The following is a 22,818-nucleotide window of genomic DNA, read 5'->3' as shown; positions in this document are numbered from 1 at the left end:
GAGCTAGGGTGAACTGCGCTTGCGCAAAAGGTGAACCCGATTTCTCCTTCCTCGGCTGCCATAGTCCGCTGCTCTTCCTCTCGTGTGTAAACTGAGGGTGGGAGAAAGCATCCCTCTTAAAGGGGCCACGGTGCCTGCGGTGTGGGCCCCACTTGTTGGCCCAAAAAGGGGGCCTTCAAGTGTAAGATTAGCGCTCCCCGGACTCAAATGGACTCACTGACGGCAAGAAGTCTCGTGCTTCAGAGTGAAGCTTAATTGAAACGGTCAGTGGGGAGGAGGGGCGCGCGACTAACGGAGGGATAGACACTCCAACGGCCCGTACTACTGTACGCTGGTTTGTAATTGGCCAGCGCCCGGCAAGGCAGCTAGTCATTGGCTCAAATCACAGAGAGCGGGAGTGAGGTGGGTATATAAGAGGGGAGGGTAGAGATTGTAAAGGGGCGTGGCTTCGCGCAATGGGGCGTGGTGAGAAGAGGTGACTTGAGGGTGTCGCAAATTGTGGGATCTGTGGAATATTCAGCTTCTCCCATGAAGCCCTTTGCGGTAGTAGTGAGCTGGTCCAAATTCATTTAGTGCTATTTGCTTCTCTGGGCATGGAAGTGACATGGTTGAATTCCACCTTGTATGAAAAGAGAGGACAACCCCAATAACCAGAACAAGAAAAAGCAAAAAAACAATTGGTGCTGTGGGAACTTTAAGACCTTATGCATTTTGTCTGTATATTCAGTATACACCATTTCCTGGTTACTGGGACATCAGTGTATCTATACTTCTTATCTCTTGAGCAACCATTGTCTTAATACTCATATTTAAGCATATGTGGTTTAGATGATACATTGGTCTATTATTTTTCACATTTCTTTGTTTTGTGTTTTTTATAAATGCCCTCTGATGAAGCATAGGTGAAATACATAAAGCAGCAGGGTTCCCCAAACTACGTAAAGGCGGCTCCATTTTTGAGCATCTACAGAGAATGTAGAGCAATAAATAGAATTTCTGCACTGTTGACTGTGCGTCTGTCAGTTGTTTCTGCATTGCATTCTACAAGGGGGTCTACTCCGAGTAACCGCTGCTTCAACAATGGTTGGTTCAGGCTAGCCTGATTTGTCAGACATTGGAAGCTCAGGAGGTCCAGATTCGTACTTGGATGGGAGATTGCAAATGAGGATCAGAGTTATTATGCAGAGCCAGGCAGTGGCAAACCACCTTTGAACATCTCTTCACTTGAAAACTTTATGGTGTCACCAAAAGTCAGCTGCAACTTGACAGCTCTTTACAACCAGAATGTTAGTGAATACCCCCATAACATCACATCAGTTCATGCAGTGACCACAAGGGGCTCACTGATTAGTCTATTACTATATATTTAAAACTGTAGATTAACTGGTAGGGCTAATGGGCCGGTGCAGACTCTTGAAGGACATTGCATCAGTTCTGTTCTCCCTGGTTCAAACCTGAGTAAGAGAAATTTAGAAGAGGCATTTCCATCTACATTGTCTCAGCTAGTCAAAAGTGGAAGGTTCCATCCAGTAATGGGATTCAAATAATTTAACAACCGGTTCCGGGGGTGGGATTCAAATAATTTAACAACTGGCACCATTTTAACAACCGGTTCTGCTGAAGTGATGCGAACCTGCTGAATTCCACCACTGGTTCTATCTCCTGGAGCATCTTGACGTTCTTTGGCTTTCTCACTATGTGTCATAGAGATACTGCTTTAGGTGTTGACAGTTTAAGAACCAACAACAGATCCCTACTCTGAGTTCTTTTTCTTGGTTATGAGTAAGAATGATAAAACACCGGGAACTGGATTTCAAATTTATTGATGTATTTGGATGATAGCTTTCCTGTGTATTTCAGCTTCTAACAATTGCCTTTTGTTCAGAATGTGTAAGATATAAATGTGATTTGTTAAAGAACTAGCTAAAACCAGACTGTTGTGTTTTGACTGCTTGCCCACATATATAAAGAACAATACTTGTAATTAGTGGGTCATCACTTCTTGTGGATTATGACATGATTTTCTTTCTTCAACGTGCTCTTTCTCAGCGGGGCGGTTTTGAGATCATGGAACATGGCCGCCAGGGCCGCCAGCGGGCCTCTGAAACCATCCGCAAGCAGAAACGCAAGGAGCTGGATGCCCGGCGCAGCAAATGCCGCATCCGTATTGGCAGCCATCTGGAGCAATGGTGTCAGCTCAAGGAACAGCTGGGATTTTCCTTGCACTCCCAGCTTGCCAAGTACCTGCTCGACAGGTGAGGAGAGGTGTGTGTATTTGTAGGACTACTTCCCATACAGTTTCCCACTCATCTAGTTTTGTCTAAATGTTAGCTAAGTGGCAAACATTTGATTATGCAGTGGAACAGTTTGTGTGCTGAAAACCGCCATCACTGCCTCAAACGTGTGGTTTACAAAAACCGCTTAGCAGGGGCTGCTCACCAGACATGTAGAGCCCAAGGGGCGGGGGCATCTTGCCCCGGGAGCATGCTGGTGCAGGGGTGTGGCCGGTGTGTGGAGGGGGCGTGGCAGGGCACAGGACACACATATGCCTTGGACACAGTTCCCCCTCGCTCCGGCTCCGCTCACACACTAAGGAGGGATCTTTACCTGCTCAGGGGACTCCCGAGGGATGAAAAAAATGTGGCCTTTTAAATTAACCAATACAGAAAGAACCTCAAAAAACAAGCCCACAAGAATTGCAAATGCCACAGAACGGTTGCTGTAGATCAGTTCAAACAATGAGACAGACCTTTCTCAATCCCTGCCAGCTGAGAGCGTTTCACTGGAAATCCCAGAGACCAAACTGAAGAGTGTCTGTGTGTAAAGCTGGCACTGTATTACTGAGCCATGATTCCTTTCCCAAGGGTAAAAGGGGATTTCGTGGGAGACCCTGTGGCACAAGGGGAGATGTTGGAATGTGGGATGGGATCAAATCGCTTGTCTCTTCTTTCATTGCCTTTCCGGTCCCTAGTTCACACACACAAAAAGTTAGTAAAGTGCACTGTTGTGTGATCCACTTGTTCACCCACTGCTTTTCTTTTTCACACAGATACAGCTCACAGGGCTGTGTGCTCAAAGTGGGTAAGAACCCTTTCTGGTTTTCTCTAGAGGGAGGGAGGGCTCTGATTATACTGTACAGAGCTCTCCCAGTGACTTTGTTCTCTTTTTTTGTCCCCTTAGGACAGGATAGTTCCAGTGCTCCTGCCACCCCTCTTCCTGCTGATGCTTTGCAGACCCTTGTGGTCCTTTCTCACAACCACAGCCAGGAGTGTGGCTTCATTCCCGACGTGAAGTCCCCGTCGCTGGCACAGAAGGGAGCTCCTGGGGGCCTGGTGTGGGAGTGCCTGGCAGGTCACACTTTCTCCTGGAGCCCCCCCAGCCCTCTGCCTTCCACACTGCCTCCCCGCAAAGCAACCTGCAGAAGCAAGGAAGATAAAGTGGCAAGTTCCAAGTCCAGCCCTCTACCCTCCCCTGTCATCCGACGCCGGCGCTCCCTCCGCAGGGCAGCTGCAGCCCATGCTTTTTCTTTAGCACTCGCTTCTAACTCGCCATGTCCTATGGATGAGGCAGAGCCACCTTCTAAGGAAGATGTGCAGGGCAGCATGGACCAAGAGCAGACAGCATGCTTGTCTCCCATTGGTGGATCAGGCCTAGGCGAGGAGGAAGAATTGCTTGATAACGACAAGGCGGAGAAGGGTAAGGGAGCTGCAGGCGGTTGGATGCCAGCATGAAGTTCTCCAGCTTGGAATGCTGGGGCTGGAAAGATTCTTCTTTGTTGGTGGGCAGGAGGGGGCTACTTGGAGTGCCTGACAAGGCATAGTTGAAAGATGTCTGACAAACAATTGTGCGCAACGTAAAAAGTGGAGAAACTAAGAAACGCGCTACACACTGGCTCTGGCAAATGTAAATGATATGTTAACAACCTTTTATATTTCAATTACCGTATATACTCATGTATAAGTCGAATTTTTCAGCACATTTTTAATGCTGAAAAAGCTCCCCTCGACTTATATGCGGGTAATTAATTTTTTTTGTGTTTTTACTTTGCTGGCCAGCAGGGGGCACAGTTTTTATGCTAGTGACACCAAATTTTCAGGGTACCCTCAGAAGACACTCCTGATGATACCAGCCAAGCTTGGTAAAATTTGGTTCTGGGGGTCCAAAGTTATGGACCCCCAAAGGAGGTGTCCCCATTCCCCATTGTTTTCAATGGGAGCTATTAGTAGATGGGGCTACCCTTTTGAGGGTCCATAACTTTGGACCCTCTGAACCAAACTTCACCAAACCTGGCTGGTCTCATCAGGAGAGTCTCTTTATGATACCAGCCAGGTTTAGTGAAATTTGGGTTCACTAAATAGTCTTGAACGCGTAGACGTTCACTAAATAGTCTTGAACGCGTAGACGTTCACAAAATAGTCTTGAACGCGTAGACGTTTGAGAAGTGAAAATTTTGGACTTTATGAGAAAAGTGAACATTGAGTTATGAATATTGATAATTTTGGATTCTACAAGTTGGATTATGTGACTGTTGGATTATATGACCGTCTTTTTGACTTTGTGAGAAGTAGAAGTATTTGGATTCTACACATTTGACACATTTGTTATGAATGATTACAATATATTCTTGAAGGAATTATGAACAAATTGAAATATAAAAGGTTGTTAACATATTGTTTACATTTGCCAGAGCCAGTGTGTAGTGTGTTTCTTAGTTTCTCCACAATTGAAAGATGTGCCATTGAGGTCTAGTAGATCTGGATAGCCTGGCCCATATATGCCTAAGTTCCTTGAAGGAAATGTGGAATAAAAATAAGCAACCATCTTGCTTCAGGTTGAAATATGAAGTCTGTGACGAGCCCGATTTTGACTGAGCTTGGGAGCTAAGCCGGGTTGGTACTTGGATGGGAGGCCACCAAGGGGGTTGCTACACAGAGGAAGGCAATGACAACCCCCCCCCCCCCATCTCTTGCCTCGAGAACCCCATGAGGTGGAATTTCAGTTGCAACTCAACAGCGCACTTCGCTTACTTTTTAAGCCTTGCTTTGAGCTCTTGTGATTGCTGCGGAACTAAACACATATTAAATGCTCAAAATCCGCAGGAGAGAGCTGAGGTTTCTACTGCTGCTATTCCCAGAGCTGCCATTTAATCGTGGGAGTTGGGATATGAAATAAGGAAACTGCCTTGTGCTGAGCCAGACCCTCCGCCTAGCCTAGCACTGACTGCTCTTGTGCACTAGGAGGGAAATGAACGTCATCAGTGTCCAGGATTGGCTGCAAAAGAGCCTTTGATGACCTGGTGTCGTGGTTAAGAGGCAGCTTGGTGTAGTGGTTAAGAACAGTGGACTTTAATATGGAGAACTAAGTTTGATTCTGTACTCCACATAAGTGGTGGACTCTTTTCTGGTGAATCAGATTTGTTTCCCCACTCCTACGCATGAAGCCTGCTGGGTGACCCTGGGCTAGTCACAGTACTCTTTGAACTCTCTCAGCCCCTGTTGTGTCTGTTGTGGGGAGAGAAAGCCATTTTGAGACTCCCTGCAGTTGAGAAAAGTGGGGTATAAATCCAAACTTTTTTTCTCTTGCTTATTTGGCCTGCCCGATCTAGGAAATAGCCAGGTTTCTCATAGTTTGCTGCTTCCTTGACTGTATTAGGTGACTCTTGCTTTATTACTTAAATGATATTGCTTAAACAGTCAAAAGGTCACAGGCAGAATCATAGTAATATAATTCCCAAAATTAACCCCTTTTACAATTGATGACTGCCTGCAAAAATTTGTCGGATAGTAGCCACTAAATTAAACTCTGCAAGGAAAGATAAGACTTAAAGGATAAGAGTGGCCCTAAATATTTCTGCTTCAGATCATTCCAACAGTAGACAAAACATGTTCCAGAGTCTCTATATGGCCATCCCCATATTCACAACTTCTATCTGAATAGGGGATGCCCACAAAATGCCCTTTGGTGACCTTAGACAGAAACTAGCTCACATGAACACTCTTCTGAATTGATGTACCATTAAATTAAAGACCTATTGTAAAATGGAATTAGAGGGGATCAAGCCAAAAGTGGCAACTGAGCAAATTTGCTGAGCCCTCTCTTGTTTACTGCTAAGATCAAGAGATGCCATCATTGCTTTATTAGGTGACTCCATTGTCTTAATATTTGGTTGCCCCGTGTTTTCTCTTGCAGCGGCTCCCTCCGAAGAGGTTCCAAGCAGCACAGAAATTGCAGTACCTGAAAGGTAGGTACCATCATCTTGTTCCTCTCTGATCAACCACATCAACTGAAGGGGCCCCATCAGCACCTCATAGAAAGTGGGGAGAGGAGTAAGTGGATCTTTATGTCCGGTGCGGTTAAGCTGATGCATCCTATCATAATAATCCCTACCATTCCTGTGCTCTGTGTGTGTGATTCCATTCAGCCTCTTCAGAGAGGACAGAAAGCATGGAATAACAGAAGAAAGTTGAAGTCCTTATCGCAAAGGCTAACAGTGACAAAAAGATCACCTAGTAAAAGAACCTGCAGCCGGAGAGTCTAGGCCATATCTGTCCCTTGCAAGGGCAATGGTCCCGGCTGTTCAGTAGTCCATGTAGAGGTGAAGGAGGAATGTGGAGGGAGAGGGGATCAGCTCAAGAGTGGAGGATGCTAGCTCACATGACTGTGACTTTGTGGTGTGTGGTTTTACAGGGTTTCGAATCAGCAACTGTAGTTATCAGAAGGCCATTTGAGAACGGGATAGCACGAGTGCGCAGTGTGTATATGCTTGAGCAGCAGTGGCATAGGAGGAGCAGCAGTGGCGTAGGAGGTTAAGAGCTTGTGTACCTAATCTGGAGGAACCGGGTTTGATTCTCCGCTCTGCCGCCTGAGCTGTGGAGGCTTATCTGGGGAATTCAGATTAGCCTGTGCACTCCCACACATGCCAGCTGGGTGACCTTGGGCTAGTCACAGCTTCTCGGAGCTCTCTCAGCCCCACCTACCTCACAGGGTGTTTGTTGTGAGGGGGGAAGGGCAAGGAGATTGTCAGCCCCTTTGAGTCTCCTGCAGGAGAGAAAGGGGGGATATAAATCCAAACTCTTCTTCTCTTGACCAGCAAGCTAATGTTCTGCTTTACAACATGAGCCACTCCACATTTATTCACGCACACGCATACCATGCGCACCACTGGAACAGCATCATCTTCCCATGCTATAATGTATGTCCCACTCCAAAACTGCTGAAACAATCTCACCCTTCCTTCAAGGAGCTCAGAATGATCTTTCCAGGCCCTACACCACCATCTTGTAACTGACCTATGAACTGCCCTTCCAACCACTATAATGAGATTGAAGTTAAGGAAAGAAGTGAGGGTATAGTTGAACATAGGAAGAAGAAGAGTTTGGGTTAATACCCCCACCCCTTCTGTCCTGTAAGGAGTCTCAAAGGGACTTGCAAACTCCTTTCCCTTCCTCTCCCCTCAACAGACACCTTGCGAGGTAAGTGGGGCTGAGAGAGTTCTGAGCCCAAGGTCACCCAGCAGGCTTTGTGCGGAGGAGTGGGGAAACAAATCTGGTTCACCAGAGAAGACTCCACGGTTCATGTGGAGGAGTGGGGAATCAAACCCAGTTCTCCAGTTTAGAGTCCCCCTGCTCTTAACCACTACACCACACTGGCTCTCCAGTAGTCCATTAGTCCAACGTCCAGTTTTTATGTGGTGGCTAACCTGAAGAAGGGCTTGCATGGCAGACTCTGAAGACTTGTAAAATGATCTTTCCAAACTTGGTAAGAAGGCCACAATCTGGCCAGTGAAGTTCATTGGAAGGACAGTAGCCTTTGCCTTCATGTTGTGCTTGGAAATTCTTTGGAGCATCCGCCTGGTGTGATTTATTAGGGCAGCGCTAATTTTCTGGTGGAAAACTGTCAAAGAGCCACAAACAGATACTGGTGATTTTTTTGCTTTGAAGATTGGGAGGGAACTAGGGTCTGTTCCTGGCTGAAGGATCTTTGAACTCTGCAACCTTCCCTTTCATCCCGCCCACCCTTTCTGCAGCACTTTGCCCCTGCCAGAGGGAAAACCGCAGTCAGAGCCTGACCCACCAGAGGAGGAGGAAGGAGGAGGAGGAGGAGAGGATTTGGAGGAGGAAGACCGCTTGGCATATACAGACGACCTGCGAGATGAAAATTATCATCCTTCCCTTGACAGGTACATTTGAGGTATTAGGGGGCATCCTGGAAACAGCTTCTAATTTAGTGTTGATGCTTGAAGAGGATACAAAGCAGGAACTGTGAACAAAGGGAACTTTTTTACAGCGTGACTCTTGCTGTCCACCTGAAGGTCACTCTCCTCTCACTGTTACAGCCTGTTTTCTTTATGCATCCAGGGTCAAAACGCATATGACAATAGACTGGAATTCCAGATGCATATTTCCGCCGCCACCCTTCGGAGCCAAATCGAGACGTATACATCTTGATTTCCAGCTCACGGAGATGGTTTTTGACAGTAGGGATCAGCCCTGTCTATGCCATTTTGATAGTAAGTTAGCCAAGAGGTTTTCCAGATGGATGTCTGAGCCCAAACTAACAGAAAAGTAGCACATTTCCAAGTGAAAAAAAGTTTTATGTAAATGCAAGGAAAAAGGCAGGATTAAAAAGTTTGGGGTTCAGAATAAATACATACCTAATTTTAAGAATTAGCTATCTCAAGATTCCCCTCCAGAGGCAAAATAGAAAAAAAATGTAAAATTTAACCACAATTCAGTACTGCCCTATGTGCTAGACATGGGATTTCTCGTGAAAAGGCTGGTTGTTTGCTTTCTGTGTTCTGCTCGTGATGGTCAAGAACAGGACAAGCACAAGGCTACTTTCCTTATTTTGTAGGATTTTTGAATGATAGTGGGAAGTTAAGTATGGGGTAATGTCCAGTAACACTAATCTGCAAATGTTGCTCTATTTGTTAATGTTTCTTTGATGCCTCTGGCAAATCAGACACTGGTCAGACGTGGGAATGAAATTCTGTGTCAATGTTGCCTATCCATAGGGACTCCATGCTGCAAAGACCTCGGCAACTTCAGCTTCTGAGTGCTTCCAAGGGAGCGACCGTAGCGGTGAAAGAGAAACCAGCGTCGTTGCCAAAGCTGGGAAATCGTTCCACTTAACACTAGCCACAGCCCCTCTTGAGAGGGGAGAAACGGTGAAGGCGAAGCAGGGTGAGGGGCAAGTCCAACATAAGGGAGAAAGGAGAGGGATGTTCACCTCAGACAGGGAACTGGAAAGGTGGAGCCAAACACCCAAAATGTGTTGGTTACAGAAGTCTTGGGTGAGCTGGGCCAATGGATCCAGCACGAGCTGAATACTTGCAGTTATACCTAAACACATTGGTATGTTTCTTAAGCCAGTTTTGAACCCACAGTGGAGAGAAAAGCAGGACAGAAATACTAAAATGAATAGATATAAACAACACTGAGCAAGAACATTTCATAAACAGGCATGAAATTAAACACCACGGAGACCTGCCATGTGTCTCCCAACGTATGAGACAGTTTATGCAGTTTGTGTATGTTTGTGTGATTTTGATTGGAATAGCAGCGTGGGTGAACATGTGTACGTGTGTGTGTGTTTCATCCTTTCTCAATTAGAACCCGTGCCTCCCCCCACCCCCATTGCTATTTGCCCTGCAGGACAGTTGTCCAAGCATCTGGTAACAGGCTGGCCGCTAGCTTAGCTTTAAAAGGAATTAGACAAATTCATGGTTCTAAGTAACTTGGAACAAGCCAAATGCAGCCTCCATGATTAGCACTAACATTCTGTTTGCTGGGTACAGACAAGAGGACATGGTTGTTATATCTAGCCCACCTGAGAGACTTTCACAAGGTGGCTGTTCTCAAATCCTGCCTCCCTTGCCCCATTTTTCAGTTGGGTTGCTTCCGCCATATTAGCCATAATGGCTACCTAATGACCCTTCTGAAGACAGATTTGTTTTTTGTTTGAGTTGTTAAGCATCTCTTCCTTACAGCTGTAAGAAGCAGGCACAGCCTGGTGATGAAGATGTGGCCCAGATTGGTCCAAAAAGAATCAGGTGAGCGACTATGTGTTGCTTTACCAAAAGCACCAGAAAATACATTCTTGGATTACTTGCAGTGCCATCCTAAACAGAGTTACCCCCTTGGAAGCCCATTGACTCCAGTGAATTTTAACAGGTGTGATTCAGTTTTGGATTGCCCAGTCACAGAAGCAGGGGTGTAACGAGGCAAACTGTAGCCCTGGGCAAAACCTGAGTTAAATGCCCGCCCCGCCCATGGGCGGCCACTCCACCACAACCAATTTTTTTTTTTGCACCAGGACATTGGTACCTGCAGGGGGTGCATTTTTAGACGTATCAGCACCAAAATTTCTGCGTATCATCAGGAGACTGTCCTTATGCTAGGGGGTAGCATAAGGACAGTCTCCTGATGATACGCTGAAATTTTGATGCCACTAGCCTAAAAACTGCGCCCCCTGCAGGCCAAAAATGGAAAACCACTAAAATACCCAAAAACGAACCCTGCATTTTGATGCCCCCCACAAGGTGGTACCCTGGGCAGATGCCCACCTTTCCCAATGGGCATTACGCCCCTGGACAGAAGGATTATAGATAGGAGGCCTAGTCAACAGCTGATTGCTGAGAGGGTGCAATAAGGCCTGGCACTCAAGGCCTTAATGGAGCAAGGGGGAGCAGAGGGACACTGTTCGGTGAGGCTGTTCTGGTCTTTGGGGCTGGTGTTTTTAAGGGGTTTCCTCTTCCTCTCTTCTCTCATGCCCAACCTTGTCCTGCTCCACAGGAAGGCAGCCAAGCGAGAGATCCTCCTCTGTGACTATGATGGCTGTGGGAAGATTTTTTCCAACCGCCAATACTTGAATGTAAGTGGCTGGCAACCTTGCTGGGAGGGGAGGGCTCTGAGAGTAGGCCTTGTTCCTGCAAACACCAGTGCATTGTGGCTCAGACAACCAAGCAGACCTTTCCTAATCCCTGACCTGCTGCTGCCCCATGGCCATCCCAGTGATTGCTGCCAACCTCCAAGTAGAGCCTGGAATTACATCTGATCTCCATACTGCTGGTATCAGTTTGCCTGGAGAAAATGGCTTCTTCAGAGGGTGGGCTTCATGGCAGAGGGAAGACAAAAGAACAAGGGGCTGGGCTGGCTGGACTGGCAGGTTAGTGTGTGAACAAAGGAAGCTCCTCTACAGCAAGTCAGACATTTGGTCCCGCTTGCTCTGTCCATTCTGACTGGCATCCGCTCTCCAGCATCTCTGTCAGAGAAAGACGTTTCCTGTCACCTGCTCAGTGAGATGCCAGGGATGTAAATGTGGGACATTCCACATGCAAAGCTGAGCCACAAGCCCTGCTTGGTGGCATTGCCTACTAGTCTTCTGATCGAGAAAGTGGATGTCCCACAACTTCTCGGGTTTCTGCAAAACATTTTGATGTGGGTGGCCCCCACTTCAGTGACTGCCACCCCATAGGACCTGAGAAGAGAGAAGCATGGAATAGAGTTGTATTAGCAAATACAAGTTTTGATGGCACCTCCAAGTTCAGAGACAACATGCTCAGAGCCAGCATGGTGTACTGGAGAGGGTGTCCGGGAAGCCCGGGTTCAGACCTCCGCTCTGCTATAGAAGTTCAATGGGGGACCCTGGGCACAGGCATTCTCTCTCCGCCTAATCTACCTTGCAAAGTGATTGTTGTGAGAGTAAAATAGAAGAGGGGAGAATGATGTTGTAGGCTGCTTTGGAGTCCCAGTGGAGTGAAAGCAACCATGTGGGGCTTTCTTCTTCCTCATCTCATCCTTATGGGTATCTGGGTGGATCCACAGTGTTGTTTTTTTAAGAAGAAGAAGAAGAGTTTGGATTTATATCCCCCCTTTCTCTCCTGCAGGAGACTCAAAGGGGCTTACAATCTCCTTGCCCTTCCCCCCTCACAACAAATACCCTGTGAGGTAGGTGGGGCTGAGAGAGCTCCGAGAAGCTGTGACTAGCCCAAGGTCACCCAGCTGGCATGTGTGGGAGTGTATAGGCTAATCTGAATTCCTCAGATAAGCCTCCACAGCTCAGGCAGCAGAGCTGGGAATCAAACCTGGTTCCTCCAGATTAGATACACGAGCTCTTAACCTCCTATGCCACTGCTGCAGTAAAACAAGTTCTGGTGCCCTGAAATGTGCTTTATGTCACAGGAAATGCTATATGTGATATAACAGTTTCTCTCTTTTTAATGATGTGATTATTAGTATCTCACATGTAAAATCTCTAGGTGCTTGTCACAAATTAAAAATGAAGCCCATATGTGCGTTACAAAGGGATAAAATTATCCTCCCAGTGTAATATATCATTCCCTCATGAAGTTTGTTTCCTCAGCAGATTGGAACACTATCCCCAGCCCTTTCCCCCCCTGTTAACTTTACCACAAAAATAGTAATTCTTGTATTTTGACTTGGGTTTTTATTTTTATTTTTGGTTTTGTTTTTTTAGCACCACAAGAAATACCAGCATGTCCACCAAAAAACATTCACTTGCTCTGATCCCAGCTGCGGCAAGTCTTTCAACTTCAAGAAACACCTCAAAGAGCACGAGAAGCTGCACAGTGGTGAGCCTGCCACAGCCTCCCTCTGAAGAGTGTTGTCATCCTCCTACTCCAGCCCAAAAAGAGCCTTTAACCTGCCTTCAGCTGGAACCCTCTCTTCGTGCCTCTGAGTTTCATCTAGTGGTTCCCATTTGCTTTCATACTTTGCATAACAGTAATTTGGAGAGAGTTATTTTTAGTCCTCTGCTCACTTTGTACCTTTTGATTCCTCTGCAACATTTATGGTGCAGATTTGTTTTCCTTGTCTGAACTGGCTGGCCATTTGCTAAGCAACCTATGCCAGTGATGGTGAACCTTTTCAAGACCGAGTGCCCAAATTGCAACCCAAAACCCACTGATTTGTCGCAAAGTGCCAACACGGCAGTTTAACCCGGATACTAAGGTTTTGGTTTAGAAAAACGGTTGGCTCCAAGGCACGCGTTACTCAGGAGTAAGCTTGGTGAAGCAACCATGTAATACTTTGAATGGGTGAGTCATGACCCTAGGAGGCAACCGAGCTTACTCCCAGGTAAAGGATCATGCCCAGGGCAGCCTAGATGTGTGTGAGGGTGTGTGTGATTTTCTGCCACCCCACATGACAAACCCTGTGCATGCGTGCCCACAGAAAGGGCTCTGAGTGCCACCTCTGGCACCCGTGCCATAGGTTTGCCACCACTGACCTATGCCCTGGCAGATGGCAATAGATACCAAAGGTACATCTGCTACAGATAGTGGCAGGGTCGGGCTGTGGCTCAGTGGCAGAGTATCTCCCAGGCCCAGTTCTCAGCATCTGCAGTTAAAAGATCAGGGGTTACAAATGGCCTCTGCCTGAGACCCTGGAGGAGAGTAGGCAGTACTCACCTTGATAGACCAGTGTACTGATTCAGTGGAAGGTAGCTTCGTGTGTGTGTGTTCATATTGATAGCGTTGCATTTTCTTTTGGCATTGGGATCTTTGAAGACTATTTGAAGAGGAAAAAGTTGGATTTTTTTTAACCATTTGTTTCTCAACCATACGGAGTCTCCCAGAACCTCCCAACCACAATCCCTTCCTCTCCCCACTACAGACACCTGGTGAGGTAGGTGAGGCTGAGAGAGTTCTGAGAGAACTATGGTTAGCCCAAGGTCATCCAGAGGCTTCCTGTAGAGGAGTGGGACATCAAACCCAGTTCTCCAGATCAGAGCCTGCCACTGTTAACCACTACACCTCATTGCTTTTGAATGTGCATTGTCTTTCAACACACACATTCCTCTTCAAAACCTCTGTTTTGCCTTCCCTGGGAAGGCAATACAAGAAGCCCTGCTCTCCTTTTCTTCCATCCGACTTCAGCATCAGCAGCCTTCAAATAAGGAAGTAGGAGAGGTAAATCATCATGCGATGAATGATAACTAAGGGGTTTAGAGCAGCTCTCAGCATCAACAGAACACTGCTTTGGCTCGTGTCCCTGTTTCAACTGAACCCACATTTACAGAAAGATGCCAAAAGTTGACTGAGTGGTTAGTTGTGAGATGGACAAGCTTGCTCAAGTGTGCACTGGAGAAATCCCTTTGGATGATGAGCCTGCATATATAAAACTGCCTCACACTTAGAAAGGTCATTAGTCCAACAAACAGCAACTGTCCAGGATCTCTGGCAGGGGTAGTTTTGCCTTGGCACCTGCTGACTGAGATACTTTGGGTGGTGATGCCAGGAGTGGAACTTAGAACCTTCTGCAGGTCATGTGATCTGCCCCTGTAGCACAATACATGTGAGCCTATATTGCTAGGTGCACAGATGTAGGAATTTAGAAGTGGGGTCCATAGAGCAAAAAAGTGTTGCCTCCTGCGTGGCAACCCTCCGCCGCCCCGCAGGCCCCAACACTATTGCCCACCATAGTTGTCTTTTAGTCTTATGTGAAAAGAGAAAAATATTCTCTGTTGGATTTAATGAATAGCTGTACATGGCATTGTATAGACATGTATAAATACTGAAAATTATAAATAGGTACATAAATTGGGGTAGGTACAAAAAGAGGGAGTAAGCTTGTTTTCTGCTGCCTCAGAGACTAGGACACGGAGTAATGGATTTAAGGTGAAGGAAAAGAGATTCCACCTAAACATTAGGAAGAACTTCCTGACCGTCAGGGCTGTTCAACAGTGGAATTCACTGCCTCGAAGAGTGGTGGAGTCTCCTTCTTTGGAGGTTTTTAAACAAAGGCTGGATGAGCATATGTCGGGAGTGCTTTGATTGTGTGTTCCTGCATTGCAGGGGGTTGGACTTGATGGCCCTTGTGGTCTCTTCCAACTCTATGATTCTATGATTGTTTTGCATGTATAGATTGTTGACAAATAAGTATAATGTTTAGGGAAAATGGTTTCCCACCTCTGCTGCACAATAGCCCTCGAGATGCTTTTCTCCTTCCCTGCAGACAAACGAGACTACATCTGTGAGTTCTGTGCCCGCTCCTTTCGCACTAGTAGCAACTTGATCATCCACAGGCGGATCCACACAGGGGAAAAGCCTTTACAGTGAGTAATCCCACCGCTTTTTCTGGGACGGTGCCTATCCATCGTCTTGCAATTTCAGAAGTACATTTCGTTGAAAAGGGCAACAATTAATGCAAATATATAACCACTCAAAATATGAACCAAGACAATATCTCTAGCCCACCTACATATTCTTACACCTTATCCACTCTGCTATTGTTTTTGTTAAGAAAATTGACAGGCTCCAACATCAATCTTGAAACATAATTGTAAGGCCAGTGTTGTGGGGGGTGGGGGGGATCTGTTGGCGCACAGACAGTCCTGGAATGCACAGGTAACCTTTGCTGGTTTTCCAAACCTTGGAGAAAATTTAACGATTCACAGCAACATATAAATGGCAAATGAATCTTTATTTTTAAATTGTTTTAAACATTTAACGTTTTACAACCCTACTTGCAATTACATACGGTAAGTAGGCCTGTACTCTGTGCTAACATATCTTAAGCTTATGAGCCAGATTCTATGCCAAGAGAAGCTGGTTTCTGTGCCCTCTGTATACCAAAGTTGACCACATTTGAACGATTGCCTTACTGGCCATACCCTGCCCTTCAATTTTTGCTGTTTTGCAACTTCATTCTGGTTGTGCCAGGCATAGAAGGGTGTCTGCAGAGCACTGAAACCTTGTCCCCAACCCCTGGAAATTTCTGCCACCTTGACGACATTACCTACCAACTGTGTACCACCTGCCTAGAAGACTTACTTCAGCATGACTCTGTTCCACAACTTAAGATGTTCTGCTGTGGCCCTCCTTGGTGTGTTTCTGTCACTTTTTGATTAAAGGCAGAGCCTATTCCCGTGGTGGTGAATCTTTGGCACTCCAGATGTTATGGACTACAATTCCCATCAGCCCCTGCCAGCACGGCCAATTGGCCGTGCTGGCAGGGGCTGATGGGAATTGTAGTCCATAACATCTGGAGTGCCAAAGGTTCACCACCATTGGCCTATTCTGTGGTGCCTCCCGTTCATGGAGTTCACTGTGCTCAGCTGTCAAACTAGTACTTGCTTTATTTAGTTTCAGGTTCCTGGTCAGTACTTGTCATTTGGTTTTGGTTTCTTGGGATGGGGGTTTGCTTATCTTGTGAATATTCCCGGGGGCTGTTTGCCTTTGTATTCTTGCTGTGGGTAGAATCTACCTTTGTTCATGATGTGAACTACTTTGAGGGACAGTTGCCTGAAAAGTGAGGTGTGAATGACACACGTACGGGATGAATCATCTCGAATTGTTGCAGTCACCATTAATATAAATGACTGTTTAAAAAAATGTTAGGTCATTTATGGAGGAGGTAGGTCCGCTGCTGGCAGAGGTAACTCAAATCACACCCCTCATGTTCAAAGAGAGGGTTATTCTCTGAGATGCAAAGGACAGATAGGAGAAGATGGGGGAGATCTCCCCTATCTTGCTTGTGATCTTCTGGGTGCCTGCTAATTGGCCATTGACTGAGAGACAGTACTGATCCAAATGGACCATTGGTCTCTTTTAGCTCATCAGTCCTTGTGTGTGATTCTGTTCTTGGTCCCTCCTCTTTGCTCAGGTGTGAGATCTGTGGGTTCACCTGCCGCCAAAAAGCCTCCTTGAACTGGCACATGAAGAAGCACGACGCGCACTCCTTCTACCAGTTTTCCTGTGACCTCTGTGGCAAGAAGTTTGAGAAGAAAGACAATGTCACTGCTCACAAGAGCAAGAGCCATCCGGACGCTGCTGCTGGACCTCCCCAGCTGTTGCAGGAGCCCCCAGCCCTGTGTCTCCCAATAGTGATGGAGCAGCTGGAACACCTCCCTCAGAGCCAGGCCAGGGACACTGAAAAGAGAGCGGAGGTGTCTGTTCTTGCTGCGATGGTTGCGATGGATTGAAGGAACTAACAAAGAAAGAAGTGTGGCGGTAGAGAGGATTCCAGGCCAATCCTGCTAGCGACAAATGGGCACTAGAAGTGTTTCCAGTGAATCGCTGTCTCATGGGGTCACCCCCTGAACTTTGTGACTGTGGATTGCAACCCAAGTGAATCACCGAGATGAAAGCCCTTGAGGCAACACACTTCTAACCATGTTTCCTAATCACAGCTTCTTTCTCACTTGGTTCTAGCAACCAGAGAGAGTCAGGGGCTCAGCCATCCCCGTTAAAGGAATTCTTAAGTACTCGGCTCCCAAACTTCTTCTTCGACTCAATAGGATGGGGACCCCTTCAGGAGGTCCAGCTAGGGTTCCCAGCACATATTTCTTGGGACAGGTTGTCCCACAGCTGAAAAAAATGGCACTTGTTCCTCTTGGAAGGTTACATCTATCGTCACCCTGGTTTTCTTTTTGATATGCCTGGGGGGAAACCCAGCTTGAACCCAAAAGATTTGGACAGATGCACTGTGATACAGATGCAAAACGCAGGACGCGGTAGCCCTGTTCCAATGGGAAGGCCACCTTTGCTTGCTGAATGAATGAGGCTCGTGGCTTTTTATGTTGGGTTTTTGTCTTAAAGTAAGGTTTAGCCCCCATGGGAGTGATGATGTTTTTAAAAAAGATTATGTGAGACTTTGGTGCCCTGTTTAGGAAACAGGCCCTTCGAGAGCAGCTTTTGGTCCTGGTCCCTATTGCTGCACGGGGATTTTTTGTGTGTTTGTGGTCAGCCTGCCGCACAACACAGCTTGTCTTTTAATGCTTGTAAAGAAAAAAAAACACATCTAGACCTGAACATCTTCATACGCTTGAGAGTTCAGCCCAGTTTCCCCTTCATCCTCTCCCCCACCCTCTTTTTTTCTTAGAAAACAGCATCATAACATCAGCAGGCTGTGTTCTCAGGTGAGCAGCATTCATGTTCCCTTAGCGATGATTAAGAGATTGGAGTCCCCTGGAATTCCCTGAAGGTGTGAAGCAGACCCTAGCACCGTGCTGGCGAACCTTTGGCACTCCAGATGTTATGGACTACAATTCCCACCAGCCTCTGCCAGCACAGCCAATTGTAGGGGCTGATGGGAATTGTAGTCCATAACATCTGGAGTACCAAAGGTTTGCCACCACTGCTTAGCTGTAAGAGTGGTCTTCTTAGGGAACTGTTCAGCTGCTCTCTAGGATCTCAGACATGCCCTATTTTTCCAGCCTGCTGTCAGAGCACATTTTGGTCAAGAGCAGAGGAATGAAGCTGCGTTACTCTGAGGCTGCTGGCCTCGCTGGTTGAGTGGTATCTGTGCCATGTGCCTACAGTGGAATCCAGACAAAAAAGGGTCTTTCCTAACTCTTGGCTGCCCTCTGATTGGAGAGGATGAGGCTTGAACCAGGGAACTTCTGCATGCAAAGCACATACACTCTCTTCTGCGCTTCCTCCTGTTCCTTTTGAGAGTCGGAGACAGGAGCTGTGCTGGGCACTGAGGCCACTGTCTCCACTCCTTTTGCTGCTGAGGTAGGTTTATCAGCCATGGTCCACAAACACTGTGGCCTAAACAATATGTAATCTTCTTGGAAACAGAATAGTTGGGATTTAATCTGTTTCCAGTGAATGGTGTGATTTTCAGAAAGCTGTATCCTCTCTAGCCAATAGCATACTTTAGGGTGGCATTCTGTAATACAGAGTATCATGGACTATGGCAGGAGTCCCCATAAGCACCATAGTGCCTGCTGAAACCTTTCCTAGCACCCACTACGTGGTTTTTTTTTAAGTGAGTGGGTCCAGGTAGGGCCTTTGCCTGGCAAGGTTTCTGATAGGCCATTGGGGAACGGATTGCCTGTGCAGATTGGCAGCTGCCAGCACAGCACAAAGATCTTCACTGTGTGACTGAAGGTAAGCTGTGGCAGCCATTTTGTGCCTGGCTCGGCTTCCTGTGCCCGCCATTTTGTGGCGGCACCTACCTCACTGTGTCGGAATTCAAAAAGGTTTGGGAGCCCTGGATCATGGTTCCTTCTCCTGTCCGTTGCTAGTCAGTCTGTATGACTTTTAGATTTGAGCGTCTAGTAAGTAACCACTGCGCCCTGTGCAGCTAGTGTGATATGTTACACAACTGGGTCCACAGGCAAAGAGGACCTGTCATTGTCCAAGCAAAATAAGAAGTGAGGAAGTTTGAAGCTGTGGCCCCAAACTGTAAGTGTGCTCTTAAGTTACACCTGTGGGACCTGGCTTGTTTGCTCCTTTTGACTTTCTGTCTCTAAAGGACCTTCTGGAAGGAGCTTGGTGCATGACACAGAGACCCCTCCCTCTTGTTCCTTTTGGATACTCCTGCCAGTTTGGGCACCAAACTCCTATGGGTAGCTCCAGATACCACAGTGTTGATACCTTGCTATCAAGATATCTTTTTCTTGGTAGATTTCGTATCTTGGTAGATTTTTCTCCCACTCTTGGGAGATGCGCGGTTGGATCCAGTGATGTTTGAGCAGACAGGAAAATGCACTTAGCTCAGTTCTGTTTGTAGTGTGTGGCACTTCAGTATCACTTTTAATGTGATAATGTGCATATAGACCAATAGGATGTACATCAGACAGTTTGCATATTTTATTTGCTTTTTGAAATGGTACCAGAAGGCATACCTAGTTCTGTGCCTTTGTGGGAAAGATAGGATCCACTCACTTTTGCTTAATTCAAGCAGATAGCAAGGAGCGACTTTAAAGCTTCCATTGCGCAAGAACTATTGTGAACATGAACTCTTCTGGGGGATTCAGCCCAGAGGCAGCTAAAACTGTCTACCCAGAGGTAACGCCGATTGTGTTCAAGTGGATGCACTCCTAGATAAGTATGTTTAGGACTGCTTCCTTGTATACACTTACCTTCAAGTATATCAGCCCATTCTCCATGGGACTTGCTTCCAAATAAATCTATCAACAACAGTTTGCTGTGGTGGATAAATAGCACTTCCATGTTCAGTGGTAGTATACCTCTGAATACCAGATGCTAAGAGAAAAGAACAGGGAAGGGCTGACACATGGCAGAAACCATTGACATGAACCTTTGGTCTGCTGCGTGACTTTGCCTGTATAAGTACTACCACATGGTCCCGAACACCCACTCGTATGTATATGATTGTAAATGTGTTGGTAGATTTTCCCCACCCCCCAGCAGGAAGTTGTGGGATCAGTTTATGGCATTTACAAACATAGAACACTTATTTGTTTACTTACTTTACTTACAGCCTCCCTTTTTCTTGAGACCTTGGCTCCCAGTTTATCTGTCCCTTTCTGCCATTCTGCCAATCCCACCTGATTTTCAGAGTCATGCTGCTGCTTAGCTAAGAATTATTGACGGGGTCATCTTCCATACATTTGCAGGCTATCTAAACTAGTGGCCACCACTATGTCTTTTGACAGTGAGTTCCGTTAGTTAAACTATGGCCCTTTCCATACAAATCACCTAAAACGTTTGTAAAACATTTTCAATCCCCCCTTTACCACAGTGTTTGTCTGCACTCATCACCCCGAAACAATTCATGGCTGCCGTGAGGGGTTCCCCCCCTTTTTTGAGTTATTTGGTGATTCCATGCTGTTTGCTATGATTCTATAGCCTGTATAATCAATGCTGTACAGAAATGATGAAAATAAACAGGGGGAATGAAGTGAGCTCAATGACGCAATAAAATGGCACCAAGGACATACGAGGACAGCAGAGAGACATAGAAAACTTAGTAAATAGATCACACAGTAAGTGAAAATGTTTTGAGAATGTGTCAAGCTAAAGGATCATTTTAAAAGGGGATTCATTTAAAAAGTTTTGAGGTTGGAAATAAAACTTTTGGATTACAAAAGGGAAAAAAAAACAATGTGGAACTCCATGGAGGGAACATTTTATTTCCTGCCTCAACACATTCTAAAAGGTTTGTGCAGAAAGGGCCAAAGTGTTGCGTGATGATGTATATTTTCATAGCAGAAGTGAAGTAAATTTTGGCCCTTGCCTATGAAAACAAACTTTGGCTTTCTATTCTTGGGGGGTACAGTGGAAGTTATAGTGCCAAAATTGTAACTGGGTTCTTTTGACTTCCTTGCCGGGGCTGACTGCTGTGCTGTGAAAAAATTCTATTTTATAAATAGTTGCAATATATATGTAAGAAGTGTTTTTTTTCCTCACAAGGATTGTATTAAATACGTCAGAAATTGGGGCAAATATTTGCAAAATAAACTAGAATCAAGATTTGTTTTTGTCATTTGTGTGTGTGTGTGTGTGTGTGTGTGCGGGGGGCGGGGGCAGTCAGGCCTCCAAAGCCAACAAAGATCAAGATGTCATTACATCATGTTTCTGGGATGAAAATTTAATTGTTGAAGGCAATTAGTCAGTCCTCGATAGTTGCAAGTAAGACTCACAAGGTAGGCCTAAATTAGAAAACCAGCGGGAGCAACCCCAACCTTGTATAGCTGATGCAGTGCAAACCAAACTCTGCTTGTGTTTATCAATGAGCAGACATACTGCATGTTAACAATAGGGCTACAATGAAAACAAAGCAAATACCGGTAACCCTCCAGCTTGAGGAAATCGACTGGAAGCCATTGCTTTAGCGAGTGGAAACGTGTACATAGCGCAGTCCTTGGGGTTTCAGAGACAACATTGTATGCCTGTAGCCCACTTCAGCCTCCTACTGCTACTTTGGGTGGCTACAGACAGCCATTTCTAGAGGAGTGAGCTTTGCACGAGTTGCAAGGATCCAGGCAGTAAAGTGCTCTCCTATCTCTGCTTCCATTTTCTTCAATCTCCAGGGACGTCACTGTAGACTTCCCAGAGCTGTTGGGCCCAAGAAAGCCAGGGCTTGCAGGAAAAAAAAGTGGTCTGGTGGAGTTGGGGGGAGAGGAGAGCGAATGCTGGTATTGTTTGCTTCTGGTAAGCAGCTGCGGCGCCACCCTAGTGTAGACCCTGATCAGCCCTGAAGCTCATTTGGTGACCTGAGAGAAGTCTTTCTTCATCTTCATGGACTTATGTGCAGTCCCTCTTGGGACTGGGTGTGCGCAGCCCTGCCACACAGGAGAGTGACAAGCTTTTCTCTGTATACTGTTCCAGAATGCTCCCTTTCCCTCCCCCTCAAGTTGAAGATGGGAACATTTCCCACTGAAACAGTCAAGAGGGCAGAAGAAGAGGAAGCAATCTCCTCAGTTCTCTTTTCCCCATTGCATTAAGAGGACAAGTTTTTTCTTGTGTTCTTCCCTTTGCAAGCCTAGTCACCTTCCCTTTCAGCTTTGGTGGAAGAGGTTGGTATTATTATTCACTGGTGCAGGCCTTGGAGATGCTGCCAGACTCCTAGATGGGCTGAAATTTGAAGATCACATTTTTAAACAGTAAGGGTTTTTGTAAAAGGATGGAGCAACTTGTGGGCTTGAAAATGTCCAGTTTAACACTAGCTCTAAGGTAGAACTTCCACACAGTAAGGTACCCCTTCCACCATGCCATACTTCCCCCATTAGGTCCCAATCTATCTGAAAAGAACTGTGTTAAGTACCATTAGACTTAAAGTAGTCATGACTAACTAGTTCTTTGGTTTTAGCAGAGCGTACTAGTGGTGGAAAGTGCTATTAAATTGCAGCCAATTTATGGCAACACATAGAATCTTCAAGGTGAAACAAAACAAACCAGGGAGCTTTACTAATTGCTTTCCTGTACAAACCAACCCTGCACTTCTGTGGCGGTCTTCTATGTAAGTACTAACCAGGGCCAATCCTGCTTAGGTTCCAAGTCTGACAACACTGGCTTAGCTGGGATGATCCATGTCAGGGCTCAATATCAAATCGATCCAACAATATAGCACACCATGCTTGGACACTATATAATGCAATTAA

The 22,818-nt window shown here is 46.2% G+C and overlaps 1 protein-coding gene across 3 annotated transcripts; it reads left to right on the top strand.

Annotated features, from left to right (window-relative positions):
• Positions 1 to 58: 58 nt before the first annotated feature.
• LOC125430162 (zinc finger protein 692-like) lies at positions 59 to 21,183 on the top strand. Of its 3 annotated transcripts, none has more exons than XM_048491958.1 (11): positions 59 to 263; positions 2,050 to 2,255; positions 3,050 to 3,081; positions 3,186 to 3,696; positions 6,190 to 6,241; positions 8,027 to 8,179; positions 9,989 to 10,051; positions 10,794 to 10,872; positions 12,478 to 12,592; positions 14,976 to 15,075; positions 16,626 to 21,183. In XM_048491958.1, the coding sequence occupies exons 2-11, from the start codon at positions 2,075 to 2,077 to the stop codon at positions 16,942 to 16,944; spliced, it is 1,605 nt and encodes a 534-aa protein (XP_048347915.1). In that variant the 5' UTR covers positions 59 to 263; positions 2,050 to 2,074; the 3' UTR covers positions 16,945 to 21,183. The 3 variants fall into 3 exon arrangements, with proteins under 3 accessions (XP_048347915.1, XP_048347914.1, XP_048347912.1); XM_048491957.1 differs by having other exon boundaries at positions 3,181 to 3,696; XM_048491955.1 differs by having other exon boundaries at positions 2,050 to 2,265; positions 3,181 to 3,696.
• The last annotated feature ends 1,635 nt before the right edge of the window (positions 21,184 to 22,818 follow it).

Source organism: Sphaerodactylus townsendi, linkage group LG03 (genome assembly GCF_021028975.2).
Source record: "Sphaerodactylus townsendi isolate TG3544 linkage group LG03, MPM_Stown_v2.3, whole genome shotgun sequence".
Classification (NCBI taxonomy): Eukaryota; Metazoa; Chordata; class Lepidosauria; order Squamata; family Sphaerodactylidae; genus Sphaerodactylus; species Sphaerodactylus townsendi.
This window is presented reverse-complemented; position numbering and strand designations above follow the sequence as displayed.